The 15,229-nt window shown below is 37.0% G+C and overlaps 2 protein-coding genes across 4 annotated transcripts; both read left to right on the top strand.

The window, feature by feature from the left end:
* The first annotated feature begins 874 nt into the window (after positions 1-874).
* LOC140004037 (probable sugar phosphate/phosphate translocator At3g14410) lies at positions 875-4,705 on the top strand. Its single transcript, XM_027208893.2, has 8 exons — positions 875-1,322; positions 2,187-2,294; positions 2,401-2,435; positions 2,729-2,841; positions 3,070-3,331; positions 3,435-3,703; positions 4,089-4,241; positions 4,365-4,705. The coding sequence occupies exons 1-7, from the start codon at positions 1,221-1,223 to the stop codon at positions 4,202-4,204; spliced, it is 1,005 nt and encodes a 334-aa protein (XP_027064694.2). The 5' UTR covers positions 875-1,220; the 3' UTR covers positions 4,205-4,241; positions 4,365-4,705.
* A 1,093-nt stretch (positions 4,706-5,798) lies between these two features.
* LOC140004518 (ubiquitin carboxyl-terminal hydrolase 25-like) lies at positions 5,799-13,476 on the top strand. Of its 3 annotated transcripts, none has more exons than XM_072051177.1 (9): positions 5,800-6,386; positions 7,051-7,534; positions 7,645-7,720; positions 7,814-7,906; positions 10,016-10,102; positions 10,239-11,257; positions 12,043-12,174; positions 12,750-12,883; positions 13,027-13,476. In XM_072051177.1, exons 1-8 carry the CDS (start codon positions 6,209-6,211, stop codon positions 12,868-12,870), a joined length of 2,190 nt encoding a protein of 729 aa, XP_071907278.1. In that variant the 5' UTR covers positions 5,800-6,208; the 3' UTR covers positions 12,871-12,883; positions 13,027-13,476. The 3 variants fall into 3 exon arrangements, with proteins under 3 accessions (XP_071907277.1, XP_071907278.1, XP_071907279.1); XM_072051178.1 differs by having other exon boundaries at positions 6,336-6,461; XM_072051176.1 differs by having other exon boundaries at positions 5,799-6,386; positions 7,645-7,906.
* Positions 13,477-15,229: the final 1,753 nt, after the last annotated feature.

Below are 15,229 nucleotides of genomic sequence, written 5' to 3' on the forward strand. Positions count from 1 at the left end.
TCGATAGGGAAATTTGGTGGTACAAGAAACTGTTTCCATTTAATAATACAATTAAAATAGGGCTTCAAATCCTCTGTCTCCAAAGTAACCCCTGTCCCTTATTTATACAAGTGTCACGTGTCTCTAATCTTTTGTTAACCCAAACTCAAATAAACAATGGGTTTGTTTGCATGAAAAGCAAGCTTTTAATTAGATATTATGCTGATATAATTTTTTTTGAGTCTTGATGATATAATTATTCATTTATATTTTTTATTTTTAAGCATGTGCATGAAAGTTCTACTGGTAGTAGAGATGGTTTAAATATATGGGAACCAAATAGCCAACGTATGTTGTGCTCAACGCAATTGTCACAGGTAATATTTTCTTGTTTATAATTAAATTTTAGTTATTCCAAAATTCACTTGTTTGCAAGAAATAGTTATTTAATCTAAAATTTATTTGAGTTTGGGTTAACAAAAGATTAGAAACACGTGACAATTGTATAAATAAGGGACAAATGAGATAATTTGGGGACAGAGAATTTGAAGCCTTAAAATAGTGAGCTGCAAAATCATGTTCAAAGAAAAATGAAACATAATCCTTCACCCTTTCTCTCCTTTCTCTACGATTTTATACAATTTTTGCCTTTTTTTTTAAAGTTGATGCTAACCTCTTCTACATCCCACTTGATCAGTATTGCACATTACAATTTGATATAAAACCTTACTTTTCCAATTTTGATCTGAAAATTCTCGTGTTAAAAATCAAGTAAAAAATTCCTTTTTTTTTTCAATTTAAGTGAAATGCATCGAATTTAAAATTTCTCACCTGCACTTCTTCCTCCTCCTCCCTGGCACCTAACTCAAAAAAGATCCAATTTTTTTTTTTCCCTTTTGAAGCAGCACCAGCTCGTTTGTTGCATTCTTTACTGTCAGAAAACTACAAAAGGAGCTTCAAAGAACGCAACAAGGTCCAATTGGCTAATTCAGAAGCCAATACAAGCAGCAAAAAATCTACCATTCGAACCAAACCAAAGCAAAGTGTCCTTCCCACAGGCAACACTCTCCGATTGGTGGTCTTTTTGGTAGTCGTTACTCGTTCCTCTGAGCAAATATAAAAAAGAAAAAGCCCATTGGCCTTTTTCCCTCCCTTATTACTTCACTTGGGAGTTGGGACTGTTAGTTTCTTGTTGTGATTCTCGTTTTTCAGTGACCCCCTCTCCCTCTCTCCATCAAGATATGGCAGATCCACCCAAGAAAGCACTCAGCAGCGGGGTGGTAACCTACGCTTACATTCTTCTTTATATTGCACTTTCCAGCGGCCAGATCTTCTTCAATAAGGTCCGACCTTCTTCTTGATTCTTATATATAAACACTTTAATTGACTGATTATATGTTCCTGCATTACTTTTCTTTTTTCTTTTTATTTTTTTTGGTGGGGGGGGGGGTATGTGTGCTTATGGATTGCGTCGGAGAACTTTAGAAAGCTTAATGGGGAAATGGGTTTCTGGGAATTTAAATATCTGATTGAAAGTGAAAAAGGTTGTCGTTAATTTCGACAATTAACTTGTTCAGATGAAGAAAATGTGGCATCAGTTTATTAACATGTTGTTAAGTGGGACTATATCAGTGTTATTAGAAGACCTTGGGAGGAGAATATTATCCTGGATTTTTTTTTTTGGCCCGGGAATATTCAGGAATTGGTGTTGTTAGAAACAATTTAGCAATGCTAATGAATTTTATGCTTTCTGACCTTTCGGGTGCTCGTGGGATAGCTTTAAAGTTTGTCATGTGTCAGACTATTGGGCTAGGTGAAGTGAATTGCTTTCCGGAAGCTAGTGATGATATATAAATAATCTCTGCTTTCGTGCCATATAGGCATTCTTGTGGAAATATAGCCTAATAGGGTGACATGGTTACTTCATTGACGACTGACCTAAGGATGCATCTAAGCATTGTTATGAATGAGCATAGAAGTTTCTTGCAGCAGATCGTGTACAATATCTACATGCGTGAGTGGTGTTGCAGCTGGACACTATGAAAATGTGGCTTTCAGAAGACTTATTGGACGAATTGTTGTTGTTTTCTTAGGTTCTATATTTCTAGGAGATTATATTAGCAGTGTTGCTTTGCTGCATTTTTAAGTAGTCTGACAGTTTCGTTTCATTTGTATTGATCATCCAACAAAAATTTTGTGCAATGCAGTGGGTTTTATCCTCAAAGGAAATAAACTTCCCATATCCCCTTGGATTGACTCTGCTTCACATGGTCTTCTCCTCTATCTTATGCTTCGTGCTTACAAAAGTTCTCAAGGTATGTAAGTCAATAAAAACAAAAGTGTGGGCTTTATCATCTGGATGCTTTACATCAGTTCCTATCCTTCTACATATTGTGACTTGAATGCTATATGTTCTTGTAGATTATGAGAGTTGAGGAAGGGATGACTCTTGAAATGTGAGTATTTTCTTATTCAATATTTGAAATAAATGGGCTGCTTCGCCCCCCTTACCTGTAAGACCCAAGTCCTTCTGGACAATGAATCCTAACAAAGGACATTGTGTACATAAAATGTCCTTTTTGATCTCCTTCCCTCTCCAACCTCGAGATATATGATCATGTCTTTGTGATAATTTCGTATTTGTATGGATCTTGACCACATCATCTTTTCCCAGCAATTAGTTGACCATTTAGTTTACTTCTTTGCTAATCTGGTTATGACAATTTCTTGTCCACTTTGGGCTCTGCAGATATCTTACATCCGTCGTACCTATTGGTGCAATGTTCGCTATGACACTTTGGCTGGGAAACACTGCTTACCTTTATATATCTGTTGCATTTGCTCAGATGTTGAAAGCAATCAGTAAGTATCACATACTCTTAGTGGTTTTATATATAGGCTTTGAGATATATCTTATAGTAACCAATTCATATGGTTCGGGCGTTTAAACCCTTGCCAAGTATTCATGCCTGATATCATTCTTTGTTGCCAGAGATTGAGCAGTCTTATAACCCGAATCATGCGGTCATAAATTACTCCCCTACTTTTTGGTAATGATATTGTTATACACAACTGTTCTTATATCTGCAGTGCCGGTTGCTGTTTTCATTCTCGGAGTGGCAGCAGGACTGGAAATGATGAGTTGTCGTATGCTTCTGATTATGTCAGTAATCAGTTTTGGTGTATTGGTCGCTTCTTATGGTGAAATAGATATCAACTGGGTTGGTGTTGTTTATCAAATGGGAGGTGTTGTTGGAGAGGCTTTGAGGCTTATATTCATGGAGATTCTGGTGAAAAGGAAGGGTATCAAACTAAATCCTATATCAGTTATGTACTATGTCAGCCCATGCAGGCATGTATTTGTAACCAAAGGATCTATGAACCATGATTGTTTAACTGTTCGGCCCTAGACTAATATGCTGCCAATTTAACAAAGAACTCGGTTTCCTGTGCAGTGCTCTCTGTCTCTTGATTCCCTGGATATTTTTAGAGAAGCCAAAGATGGACGATCAGGGGACATGGAACTTCCCACCTCTTATATTGACTCTTAATTCTCTCTGTACCTTTGCTCTCAATCTCTCAGTGTTTCTCGTCATCTCGCATACGAGTGCTCTTACTATCCGTGTGGCTGGTGTTGTCAAAGATTGGGTGGTTGTCCTACTATCTGCAATTCTTTTTGCAGATACAAAGCTAACGCTCATCAACCTGTTTGGTTATGCTATCGGTAATTTTCTGAAATCTAGTTTTCACAATTTCTAAGAAGATTTAGCTTCAGATGACTGTGCCAGATATGCTTTATCCATAAGGTTATCTGTATATGCTGAAGTCGTGCAATTCTTGTCATTGCTTCTACATATATTTAACAATGTCGGTGACGATATCATATCATAACCATTGAGGTTTACTTTGAGGACATTGGTATGGGTCTGGACCTGATTTTTATCCTCGTCAAACCTGCAAAATGTGTAGGAAGGCAGGCTTTTATGCCACTTGTCTAAGGACTCGTTGGCCATTTTGCTCTGCTGTTCCAACATACTCCTCCATGTGCTAACTTAGATGAGCGAAAGATATCCATTATTAACCTATTGGCTGTATGGGACTCCTTGCAGCTATTGCAGGTGTAGCTGCCTACAACAATCACAAGTTAAAAAAGGAAGCTACTCAAGTCAGCTCAAATGAGTCTCAACCACCTCAATTGCTTCCATCTGCGTCTTCCAATGACTGAATGGATATCAAGAGCAGCATGCAACTTACTGTGACAGGTGCAGTGTGGTTTGTTCTTCCATCTGGGCCAATGAGATCACACGAATTTTTTCCCGGGAGAAGGTACCGTGCTTTTTTGTGCTACTGGCGAAATAAAGACTGATCTATTCCGAATTTTGCAGCTGGTTAGGGGTCGCCGATTTTCTTGGCAGTCAGGACAAGAAGGACCAGAGGAAGTTGGTTGTGAGTTATAGTAGTGTAAAGTTGGACACATCCAACCTTAGTTTTTTACGCGAGAAGGTTGGACATACACGGACAATATGTTTCTCTGCTTAAACACTAGTAGACATTTTTCTCGGTCTTTTTCCTTCCGACATTTGATACATTAGAAGTTCAAATGTCATCTAATTTGTACTACAAGAACAGGCTGTTGTAAAAGACATGCATGATTCCTCTTCTTTTCTTGTATGGATTTAGATGTATTCTGTGGCCTTCGAATCGCAGTGGAGACATTATTGACTTTGATTAGGCGCTTGCAAATGTCTGTGCCATCTACCGAGTAAAGTCGGCCTTCCACAAACGTCATTCAACCAGACTAGCAAACAAAGAGAAAAGGAAAAATTCAGATGTCCTAGTCAGATAAGAGATAAGACTGATGTTGTGGCATACTTATTCGTTGTACAAGTGCTTCTTGGCTTTTTGACGTCTTGTTGCCGGCACATGATTGAATGAAATTCAGTAGAATATCCTTTGTAGTTTTCTGTGCGTAAGAACAGTACGGCAATTATGCTGCTTATAATTGTTAAGGGTCTGTCTCACGGCCGTTATAACTTATAAGGCACTCATTAAAATAAAATATAGTATTTTAGGTATCATATATTTAAGAATATATAAAATTAATTAAAGAAAGTAAATGAGTATAAGAGAGGGTAAGGTAAAATTAACTAGTGAAGATATATAAATGCAAGAAAAGGTAATAATTGTTAGTATATATACTTACATAGTGGATTAGGCGAGCATTCGTTAGAAAAATCCAATTGTTAGTTGTGCGACATGAAACCTTTATGATTTGTTAGAATTCTTTGATTGATTACTCGCCAATTTTAGCCTACTCGATCTATTTGCTTAGTCAATACAGATTTACGTACTTGTTTTGTTCTAAGCATTTTTTTCTTTACTCAGTAGTTCTTCAATTGAGGTTTAAATGATTGTGATTTTGAGTTTTTTTTTTTAAAAACTCAAATTAGGCAAATCACTACGAAATTATCACAAGGAGAAGCATCCAACAAGATACAAAAAAAAAAAAAAAAGAAAAAGTTACCGTGCAAATTTATTTCAATACTACGGCAATCAAAATCTTTTCTGTTTTGATAATTTAAAATTTTACTGTATCATTTTCAGATGAGAATTCAAAATCTTAATTTTTTTTCTTTGTAAGTAAAAGCAATTTGATGATTTATATCCAGCTTAGTGCTTTTTCTATTTTGGGGTCAAGGATGTGAAGAGAAAAAAATTTAACCAAGTCCATTATAAATAATAATAAATACTAAAAAGAAATGAGATATTTTTGTGCCCCCTACCCCTAAATTGTTTATATTGGCCGCCTTTCTTTTTTTGTAGTTTTAGTAATGGACCATATTTTTAAGTGACCCAAAAATTTTCCAAAAAAACTTCATAAAATTTCCCCAAAAGGGAGGCTTTAGTTTTGTGGGGACTGTTCCAGTTTCCTCCTCTCCTCCCGATACTTTCCCTTCTCCCCCAAAAAAAAAAAACGAAAAATTCCGCCAATTTTTCGTATACAATCCTCCATATCTCTGATAAATCACAATAAAACCCTAATTTCCCCAACTTCTTCACTACTCTTATAATCTCTTGTATAATTTTTTGTCTCCAATTTTCAGATAGAGAGATTTTTGAGTTTCGAGTTAATAAGAAGGCAGCAGGCTATGCGATCGCGGTGGGGCGAGGTGGCGCAAACCGATGTGGCGGCGGCGGGAGTGGAAAAACTGGAGGAATCAGGTCGTTAATGGCCGTACTGCAAATGACGTGGCAGCCGAGCTCCCTCAATCAAAAACGCAAGTCTGGTCCACCTCTAGGGCTTAAAAACCTCGGCAACACTTGCTATCTTAACTCCGTTCTTCAGTGCCTCACCTACACCCCTCCCCTCGCCAATTTTTGCCTGAAGTACCAGCACTCCTCTTCTTGTGAGTGACTCCACGCATCCATGTACTTATTCCTTTGTGTATTTTCGTCAACATCGACCAGGAAGCTAGGTCGAAGTGAGTTGTTGTGTTTTCTTACCAGTATTTGTATGATTGCGTGTAATTTTGTTGCAGTTTTAGGAATTTTGAATCTTGTGCATGTCTGTACGAGTTTGACCTGCCAATTGTATTGACTTGAATTTGTGTGATATGTTACAAATTTAAGAATTTTCTGTTATGTATGAGATTAAATGTGTCACTTATGTGTACATATTTTTGAATTCGAGCTGGAATTGTGCTTAGTTGTATTCTTGTGGTTCCGTGGTTAGTTTTTTGTGTAGTTATGTGTGATATCAGAAAGTTATTGAATTTATGTCTATTTATGATTCTGTGTTAATTATGTTATATTTCTTTTGAACATGAGTCCTGTATCATTTAACTTGACTTCTTGTGCTTTGTAGCATATTGCTAATAATGTGTTATTTGTTGAAAACTTAAGAAAGTACATCTAGGTAGATTTTTATGATTATGTCTATAATTCTTCATGTTTGACAGCGTTGAGTTGATTTTTTTTTGTGCGTTTTGTTAGCAATTTCAGGATTCATGTTTATGTATGATTTGCGCGGCTCAATTTGACTTGGGTGTGTTTTTTTTGGGGAATATGTAGGTGATGCAGCTGGGGTAGCATCGGACAAAAAGAGAGAGTGTCCATTTTGTATATTAGAGAAAAGGATTGTAAGGTCCCTGAGTATAGATTCAACTTTAGATTCACCATTGAAAATAAATAACTGTTTGAGACTTTTTGCTGAGCATTTTAAACATGGAAGGCAAGAGGATGCACATGAATTTTTGCGATATGTGATTGATGCTTGTCATAATACATGTTTGAGATTGAAAAAACTGCAGTTGCAGCGAAGGAAAGGTGGGAGTTGTGGGGAGAGTGGTAATGGAAATACCATAGTGAAAGAGATATTTGGAGGTGCTCTGCAGAGCCAAGTAAAGTGTTTGTCCTGTGGGGCAGAGTCAAATAAGGTGGACGATATCATGGATATCAGCCTTGATATCTTACATAGTGGGTCTCTCAAAGATGCTTTGCAGAGGTTTTTCCAGCCTGAGATTTTGGATGGTGGCAACAAGTACAAGTGTGATAGGTAAGTACTTTCATTTTCGCGTCATCAGTTGTGGATGTTTGTGCATGCACAATGCACAACTTTATGTTTTCATTTACTAGATTGTGGGTTGAGGGCTTGTTTTTGTGTAGTTGTAAGAAATTGGTGGCAGCACGGAAGCAAATGTCTATACTTCAAGCGCCAAATGTTCTTGTAATCCAGCTAAAGGTAGGATATTATCTTGTCTCTTGTCTTTTGGGCATTTCAGTAATAGATGTGTGCTTTTTTGTGGCTAATGATACTTTTCTTAAAATGGCACAGAGGTTTGAGGGTATTTTTGGTGGGAAGGTCGACAAGCCAATAGCTTTTGAGGAGGTTTTAGTGCTTTCCAGCTACATGTACAAAGGAAGCCAGGTGTGTTTTCTCTTCATTGATGATTTAAAGGATCTTAATAATGTCGGTGGAGTCTGGCAACGTGGCGCATTGGGGAAAAACATAAGCTGAGTGTTTCACAATCATGTGCCATTACGCGTTAATTAGGCTGACAAAAGTCATAGGATGAAATGATAAACCTCCACGTTGGCAATATTGATTTACCAGCATGCAACTCACTAATGAGCCTCCCCCCCTCCCAATAAAAAAGCAATCAAAGAGAGACAACAGTAAAAATTAGGGGTGTATTTGCGTCGAGTCTAACTCGAATTCGATGTAATTTAGTACTACTCCAGCTCGAGCTTGAGCTTGAGCTTGAATGAGCATACTAACCAAGCTCAAGCTCGACTTGCTCATATTTGTTACCAACTCGAACTCAACTTGTTTGGACTCATAAATAATTCGAGCTTATTCAAGCTTGAAAACTCAAAATCCAAATTACAGTAGCATAATCAAAAACCAATTTCCAAAATTCCAACAAATTTCAACATCAGTTTATATTTTCCACAAAAAAAAAAAGATTCAACCAAGTACAAATCAACAATCTGGTGTTTCATAATCTTAAAAGCACCAAATGAAACAAGAAAAAATTACTTGAATAAAATGCAGCTTTTTAATCTTAACATCACAAAGTGAAACACGAAAAAATGCCAAGAATAGAAAAACATGGCATTTGCCATGGAGAGTACTTATTTGAACCCTTGATTGCCCAATCTTCCTTGTCTGAGCCCAACTTGAAATCCCAAAATTAGTTTGAACTTCCATGAGTGAAGCAACAATTGGCAGAGAGAGACGATGAAGAGAAAGAGAAGGCTAGAGAGTGGGACGGTGGTCTTTTAATTTTCTGTTGTTTAGGCCCTGAGGAGAGCAGTAGAAAGGGAGAGCGAGAGGGAGAGGGAGAGGTAGAGCGATGAATGTTTGGCCGAGAGAGAGCGGCAAAGACAGACAGAGATGGAGAATGCAGAGAGATGAAGAAATGGAAAAAACGGATAGATAGGATTGTTTGACTATTTAGGTAGGGTTTTTAATTTTTTACTATATTTATTAGTCTGCCCCCAGAATTATTGTTTTAAAGAATGACATTTTATTAATTTTTGAATAATTCTTTTCTTTATATGTGTAATTCCATTCTGATATAGTAATTAGATATGCTACTTGATTAAGCTCATCGAGTACTAGAACATAGCATTATAATGCTCGAACTCAACTCTAACTCAATCAACACTGAGTCGAGTCGAGCGGGTGACTTTGCACCCCTAAGTAGAATAAAGTCCGTCGTCTTTAGATTATGCTCCCAAGGTGGACACCCAGCCTTGTCCTTCCATGCCACAAGGTGGACAAATTTCACTGGCATATTCTGGTCCTAGGATCATTACCTCAGATTAGTCTGGAGTTCTGTTTGATGATCTTCTTGCCAGAAAGCCTAGAACAAGTGGATGAGGCTAGTGAGGTTGGAAATGTAGCCATGGTTGATCTTCTCTAACAAAGAACAAGCAGCTTATTTATAATTTCAAACAGTTTTGTTCTAAGTTCCTCTCAGTAGGGAAGAGAACACATGGTCCAAAAAATCAATTTAGCCCATTCTTTTGATGGATGAGAATTGTTTTTGCAATGTTGAATTGGAGTCAAGGGACCTCAAAACCCATTGCCTTGCTGCTTTAAGTCGTGGTGGGTTGATGCTTTTGTTGAGTTTCTTTATTGGGGTTCTCATGCAGTGTGGGTCTGTGTAGTATTCTATGATGCAGAAACAGTTACGTTTACTAGTTTAAATACAAGTGGTATTATATTAGCTTTCCTGGCTTAATCTTTGAACAGTTTGCATTTAGTTTGCAGCTCATAGAGTTGCTCATTGCATGATCAATGATGTTTGCGTTCTGGTATTAAGTCATGTCTCTGTGATTTGTCTATCCTGGAACAATGCAACTGTTCTTTGACCAGTTGTCCAGTTTGAGAATGTGATAACTATTTAAGTACAATATGTATCTTGAATACCTGAAAGGTTACATATTAACCTATGTCATTCACTTTTTGTTCTTTTAAAAAAAAAAAAAATTCTGCTGACCAATATTTTATTTCTTTTCCTTGTTACAGGATCTTCATCCAGAGTATAGACTTTGTGGTACCATTGTGCATGCGGGCTTCTCTCCAGATTCTGGACATTATTATGCATATATAAAGGTATTCCATGTTTCCTGATAGAATAGTTAAAGAACAGCTCTGTATATGAGTGAAAAACAGTTTTCTTGAATTTGAAGTTCTGATCATGTCGGGCATGGCAATTTTGATAGTGAATTTTATGGAATTGTATAAACAGGATGCTATGTCCCGCTGGTATTGCTGCAACGATGCGTATGTTACCCCTTCGAGCTTGCAGGAGGTTCTGTCGGAGAAGGCTTATATTCTTTTCTTCACCCGTTCTAAGCAAAGGCAGCCACTTGTCAAGACTGGTTTGCTGGCCAATGGATTGAAGTCTCATGAGTCGAATGGCATTGATGCCATCTTATCAAAGTACAATCAGTCGAATGGCATTGATGCTAATGGGTCAAAGTGCCATCAGTCAAATGGCAACGATGCCAATAGGGCAAAGTCCCATCAGTTGAGTGGCAGTGATTCCAATGGGTCAAAGTTTCATCAATCAAATGGCAGTGATGCCAATGAGTCAAAGAGGCATCAATCTAATGGCAGTGATGCCAGTGAGTCGCGGAGACACCAATCTAATGGCAATGATGCATCCAAAATCTTGAACTCATGCCTATCAGAAAAAGTGACGAAGACAAAACATGTTTTTGATCAGCACTTGGAGACTAATAATCTGACCTCATCAAAGGTCAATAAGGTGCCTGCTGGACTTTCAAGGAAGTTGAGTGTCTCTGAAAATTCTGATACAAGAAAATGCCCTGTCAATGGTGGTATCAAAATAATTGTTCATAAAAAGGATTTCGCTGCAACAACTTCCAAGTCTACCGCTTCTACTGATACAGAGAACAATAAAAACAATGCACAAACTGTGACCGATGGAAATGGTGTTGGCAAAGTTAGACGAGATGAAGCCTTATATACTGCCAATAGCGGATCTTCTACGGTGGCAAATGGTCACTGTAAGATTCAAAATATAAATGGTGATTCCGTAGAGAAAGGTCATAAAGAAAACCATGTTAGGAGGGATATCATGGCAGTAGGAAGAACTCATAACCAAAAAGAGGAGTCTAATCCAGATGTAAAATGCCATTCTGATGGCTCAAGGTTGAAAAGAAAGTCACAGGACAAAGATCCTTGTATTTTGCTCGCAACAGATGCTCAATCTTGTGCCAAGGTGGAGGAGTTCAAGAAAGTGTATGTTTCTACAATTAATATGCTTATGCAGTTATCTTTTTTTGTTTCCGCTCTTTAAATTTATTTTTTTTATGCAAATTATTGTGTGGGGAAGTTCTGCTAACTAAATGCCCAACTGTTTTCCATGTGCTAAATAAAAGTGCATATACCAACTATTTTAGGGTATGATTGCTCTAACAGAGTTTTATGCTGCTTTTTTCACGAGTATAATCATCTCAAGGAGTGACTTTATATGAGCTTGCTTCTGTCTGGGGCCTGATTTTGATTTTTGATATGATCTCAAATTGCTTACGCAACGGTCTAAATTGGTTGCCTCTTGCGCACTTTTAGTTGTGCCTTGCACATTTATCTCAATGTATGTGCATTTATGTTGTCTTTGTTCGTTTTACTGGCTCAGCAAGGTTTTATTTTTGAATGATGTGGTGACCATTATGATGATCTAGTTGTTGCTTTTGCTGGTATATCTAGAGGAAAATCCCATATTCATTGCTTTTCCTGATTATAGGTAAGGGTTTGGAGAGATGGTGCTTTTAGTCAAGAAGTATTTAAGTCAAGAAGTGCCTTTGAAGATATTGCTTGAATGCAAAGCACTTTTAATAATTGATATTTCTTGGTAAAGGCACTTATGTCATATGCTAAAAATTGTAGTTTCTTTTTTGGCAAAGTGCATTCATGGCCATGCATTACTTTCGCAAACAACCTTTCTATAAAGTCTCAAACACTTGCTATCTTTCCTATTGATCATTGATCTAAAGATTCTCTCTCTCTCTCTCTCTCTCTCTCAGCATTGAGAAAGAGACTTCATCAGTGCTGGCATCATGTGGTTGGTCAGAAGAAGTTTACACTTTTATGCGTTCTCGGAAAAAGCTGTGTGTGGGACGAGCAGAATATGATGCATCAAATGTCAACCAATTGAAGTAAGTTTCTTGAGTTGTTGAAATTCAGGTTTTTTCCTCTGGCTTTCATGTATTTCATTCTTTAATTAATGCTTCCTTCTCTTTAGTTAACCTGAATGTGGAACATTTGATGCTTTATAGATGATCAAAATTTTCAGACACTGATTAAAATTGCTAGAATATGAGGATCTGAATGTGTCAATAGTGTTTAGTGTTCCTGAATTTATTGTGTCCAAACAAATGGATTCAGCATACTGATTTCAATTGTCCTTGTATTCTATTGGAGAGCTCTCATGGACTGTGGAACCTTTTAAGCCACAAATCTGATTGCCATATTATTGCTTTAGAGGTTGTTAACTGAAATGGGAGGTGAGACAAGTTAACCGTGGAATCAGTTTGTTTACCTGGATGTTGTGATTTATGATGTCATTACTCCTTTTTTACATGATTATCCACTTATCAATAAAATATTTTTGTGCCTGTGGAATTTAATTATGCAACCTTTACATGCATTTGATATTTTGTATCTTCTCTTCTTTGTACTTATTTGTAACTTGCAGCTCATATGGAATCTCGTCTGCATTTATGTCATACAGGAGGCTGTTGATAAAAGATGCCAAATCAGCTTTTATTTCAAAAATTCCCGAGTCGTTGAAGGGGAGGCTTATTGAACATCTAGTATTATTCAGCAAAGAGAAACAACCTTCTATTGCGTGAGCAATCTTGCAAGGTAAGCATTCAAGAAAGACAATTATGTTCTCAAGATTTACCATGCTCCTCATTAGAAGAAATGAGATTTTACCTGGTCGCTCTGCCGTTAATCTCTTTTCCTTGTATGGACTGTACTTGAACATATGTTTCGGCCGCTTGCAGCCTCTAGCAATTGTAGATGATGAGGGTGGCTCCTCATACTGTGATGCTGAAAATGATGGGAGTTAATTTACTATGGCATCCTGAAGTCTGAATTTAATTACGAGTATATTCTATTTCATCAGTGGCAGAAGATACGCTTATCACATCTCTAATGTTTTTGGAACTCGGTAACTGGTCAATTGAACCAATTGTAGATGATCGTCCTGTAAAAGACAAGGCATACAAAAGTCGAGCCTGGATGTCACCTTAAATTTCCTTCTTGCAGGCGGTGCAATAGGTGTTTGATAGAGAATGACACAAATGTTGCTCATATTGTATGATATCCTTTTTGATCGTATGTGTAGCATAGAATCCCATTTTATGGATGTATCACAATTTTCCCATCAAAATGTGGCCGGAGTGTACGATTGGATCAGCAATTGAGTATTATTACTACTACTTTTTCTAACATGTGCACTGATCTTGCTTTTACCGTTTTGAAGTGTTGTTGTACTGTATATGTTGTAGTTGTTGTGGACCTTCCTGCCAATATACCTTTGGCGAAGTGTGTGTGTGTGTGTTTTTGTTTTCCTGCTTTTTTCGTTTTTGTAATGATTAAGTGTGATTCTAGTCTATTTCTGGTCCACCCCTTCTGGAGGAGGGTGAGTTATTTAGTGAGCAAATTTGTATAACAAAAAAAATTTTCCCCTTTATACGCAAGTCTCTGTGTTAACCACGGAGGGAAAGCTAATTTGGGCTCCCTCAGTCCGAAAGTCCTTTGACTACTTGGAAGTGGGTGAATACTATAAAATTTAGAGAAGCTGAAGATGCTTATGTAGAATCGCGCTACCGTGTACCGTAAGATTTTTCATGAGAATTGAATTCTTCATGTGGTGTCTTACATAATAATCAACATTTATTTTATAGCCTATGTTGCTAAATAAAATCTTGCCATAAGGTTAATATAATACTCCCTCCCTTTTTTTATAACTGGCGTTTAAGGAATTGCACGCCAATTAAGAAAAGTTTTCATTGCTTAAATCTATACACCACTTTTCTTTTATACCCTCATTAATTATTCTATTCACTCATGTTTTCTCTCACTGTATTAAATGGTGCTATTTGCAATGCAAACTAACTCTCACCAAACTAAATGTTTCTAAAATGAAACTAAATGTTTCTAAAATGAAAAACTTTCCCACCAAAAATTTTCACCTAAATTTTTTATCTGAAATTTTAAACATTTTTAACTCCCACCAAATATTTTGAGAGGCTATAAGGATTTCACTATATAAATTAGTCTCAAGAGAAATACATTATTTTTAGAAAGGCAAGGTCAGCTTCCCGATCAATTGAAATGTGATCTCCATGTGGTTCAAGAAGTTCTCAATTATCTGAATAATGTTTCAGCCGTATGAGCCATGAGGGTATCAACTCATCAAAAAGACTTGGATCATTCTTGGAAGTTGAAAAGGATGCAAAGGAGCTTAACCCATATCGATGACGTCGACGATGACGATGAGCTTTCCGTATTCCTTGCCATAGTTGATCAGAGCCACCCTTCCGATCACAAGCTAGTAGAAATTGGGAAGATAAATTTTTAACATGATCTTGACCACTTCTTCAAATTCTTTTTCTGCGACTTCTTCTCCTATTTCATCAGGGATTTTGTTCAAGTCAAAATCAAACTTTGCAGGTTCATTCAAATCAATACATAATGGAGCTTTATTTATTTTGGCACATTCGACTTCAACTTCTGCATCTTCATCCTCTCTTGTTTCTTCAAAAGAATCTTCAACCACTTGTTTAATTAACTCATCTTCAAATTCTTGGTCCATTCAAATTCTTGATGCGGAGGGAGGCGATGATGGAGAAGAACAAAGGGGTTCAACATTCTGTGAGAAAAGAAGAAAGAATATGGAAGGGCAGAGAGAAGCAATAATTACTAGGAGTAGTAATTAAGAATCCTGTAAGAGAGATAAAAGGGTAAAATTGTAAAAAAATAATAAATGCTGCATGGGGATAGTAAAACGACAGATAAAAGTACTTGGCCTGCAATTTCTTAAACGCCAGTTATAAAAAAAGGGAGGGAGTAGCTCTTATAGCTCTTTTGAAAGCAAGAATCGAAGTGTGGAGGTTATCATAGTTGCTAGGATTGCGATCCGGATTATGACTAACGATTCAATTTACGATCCTGATACGATTTTATTATTTTTAATAAATT

This window comes from Coffea arabica, chromosome 5c (genome assembly GCF_036785885.1).
Source record: "Coffea arabica cultivar ET-39 chromosome 5c, Coffea Arabica ET-39 HiFi, whole genome shotgun sequence".
NCBI classification, from domain to species: domain Eukaryota; kingdom Viridiplantae; phylum Streptophyta; class Magnoliopsida; order Gentianales; family Rubiaceae; genus Coffea; species Coffea arabica.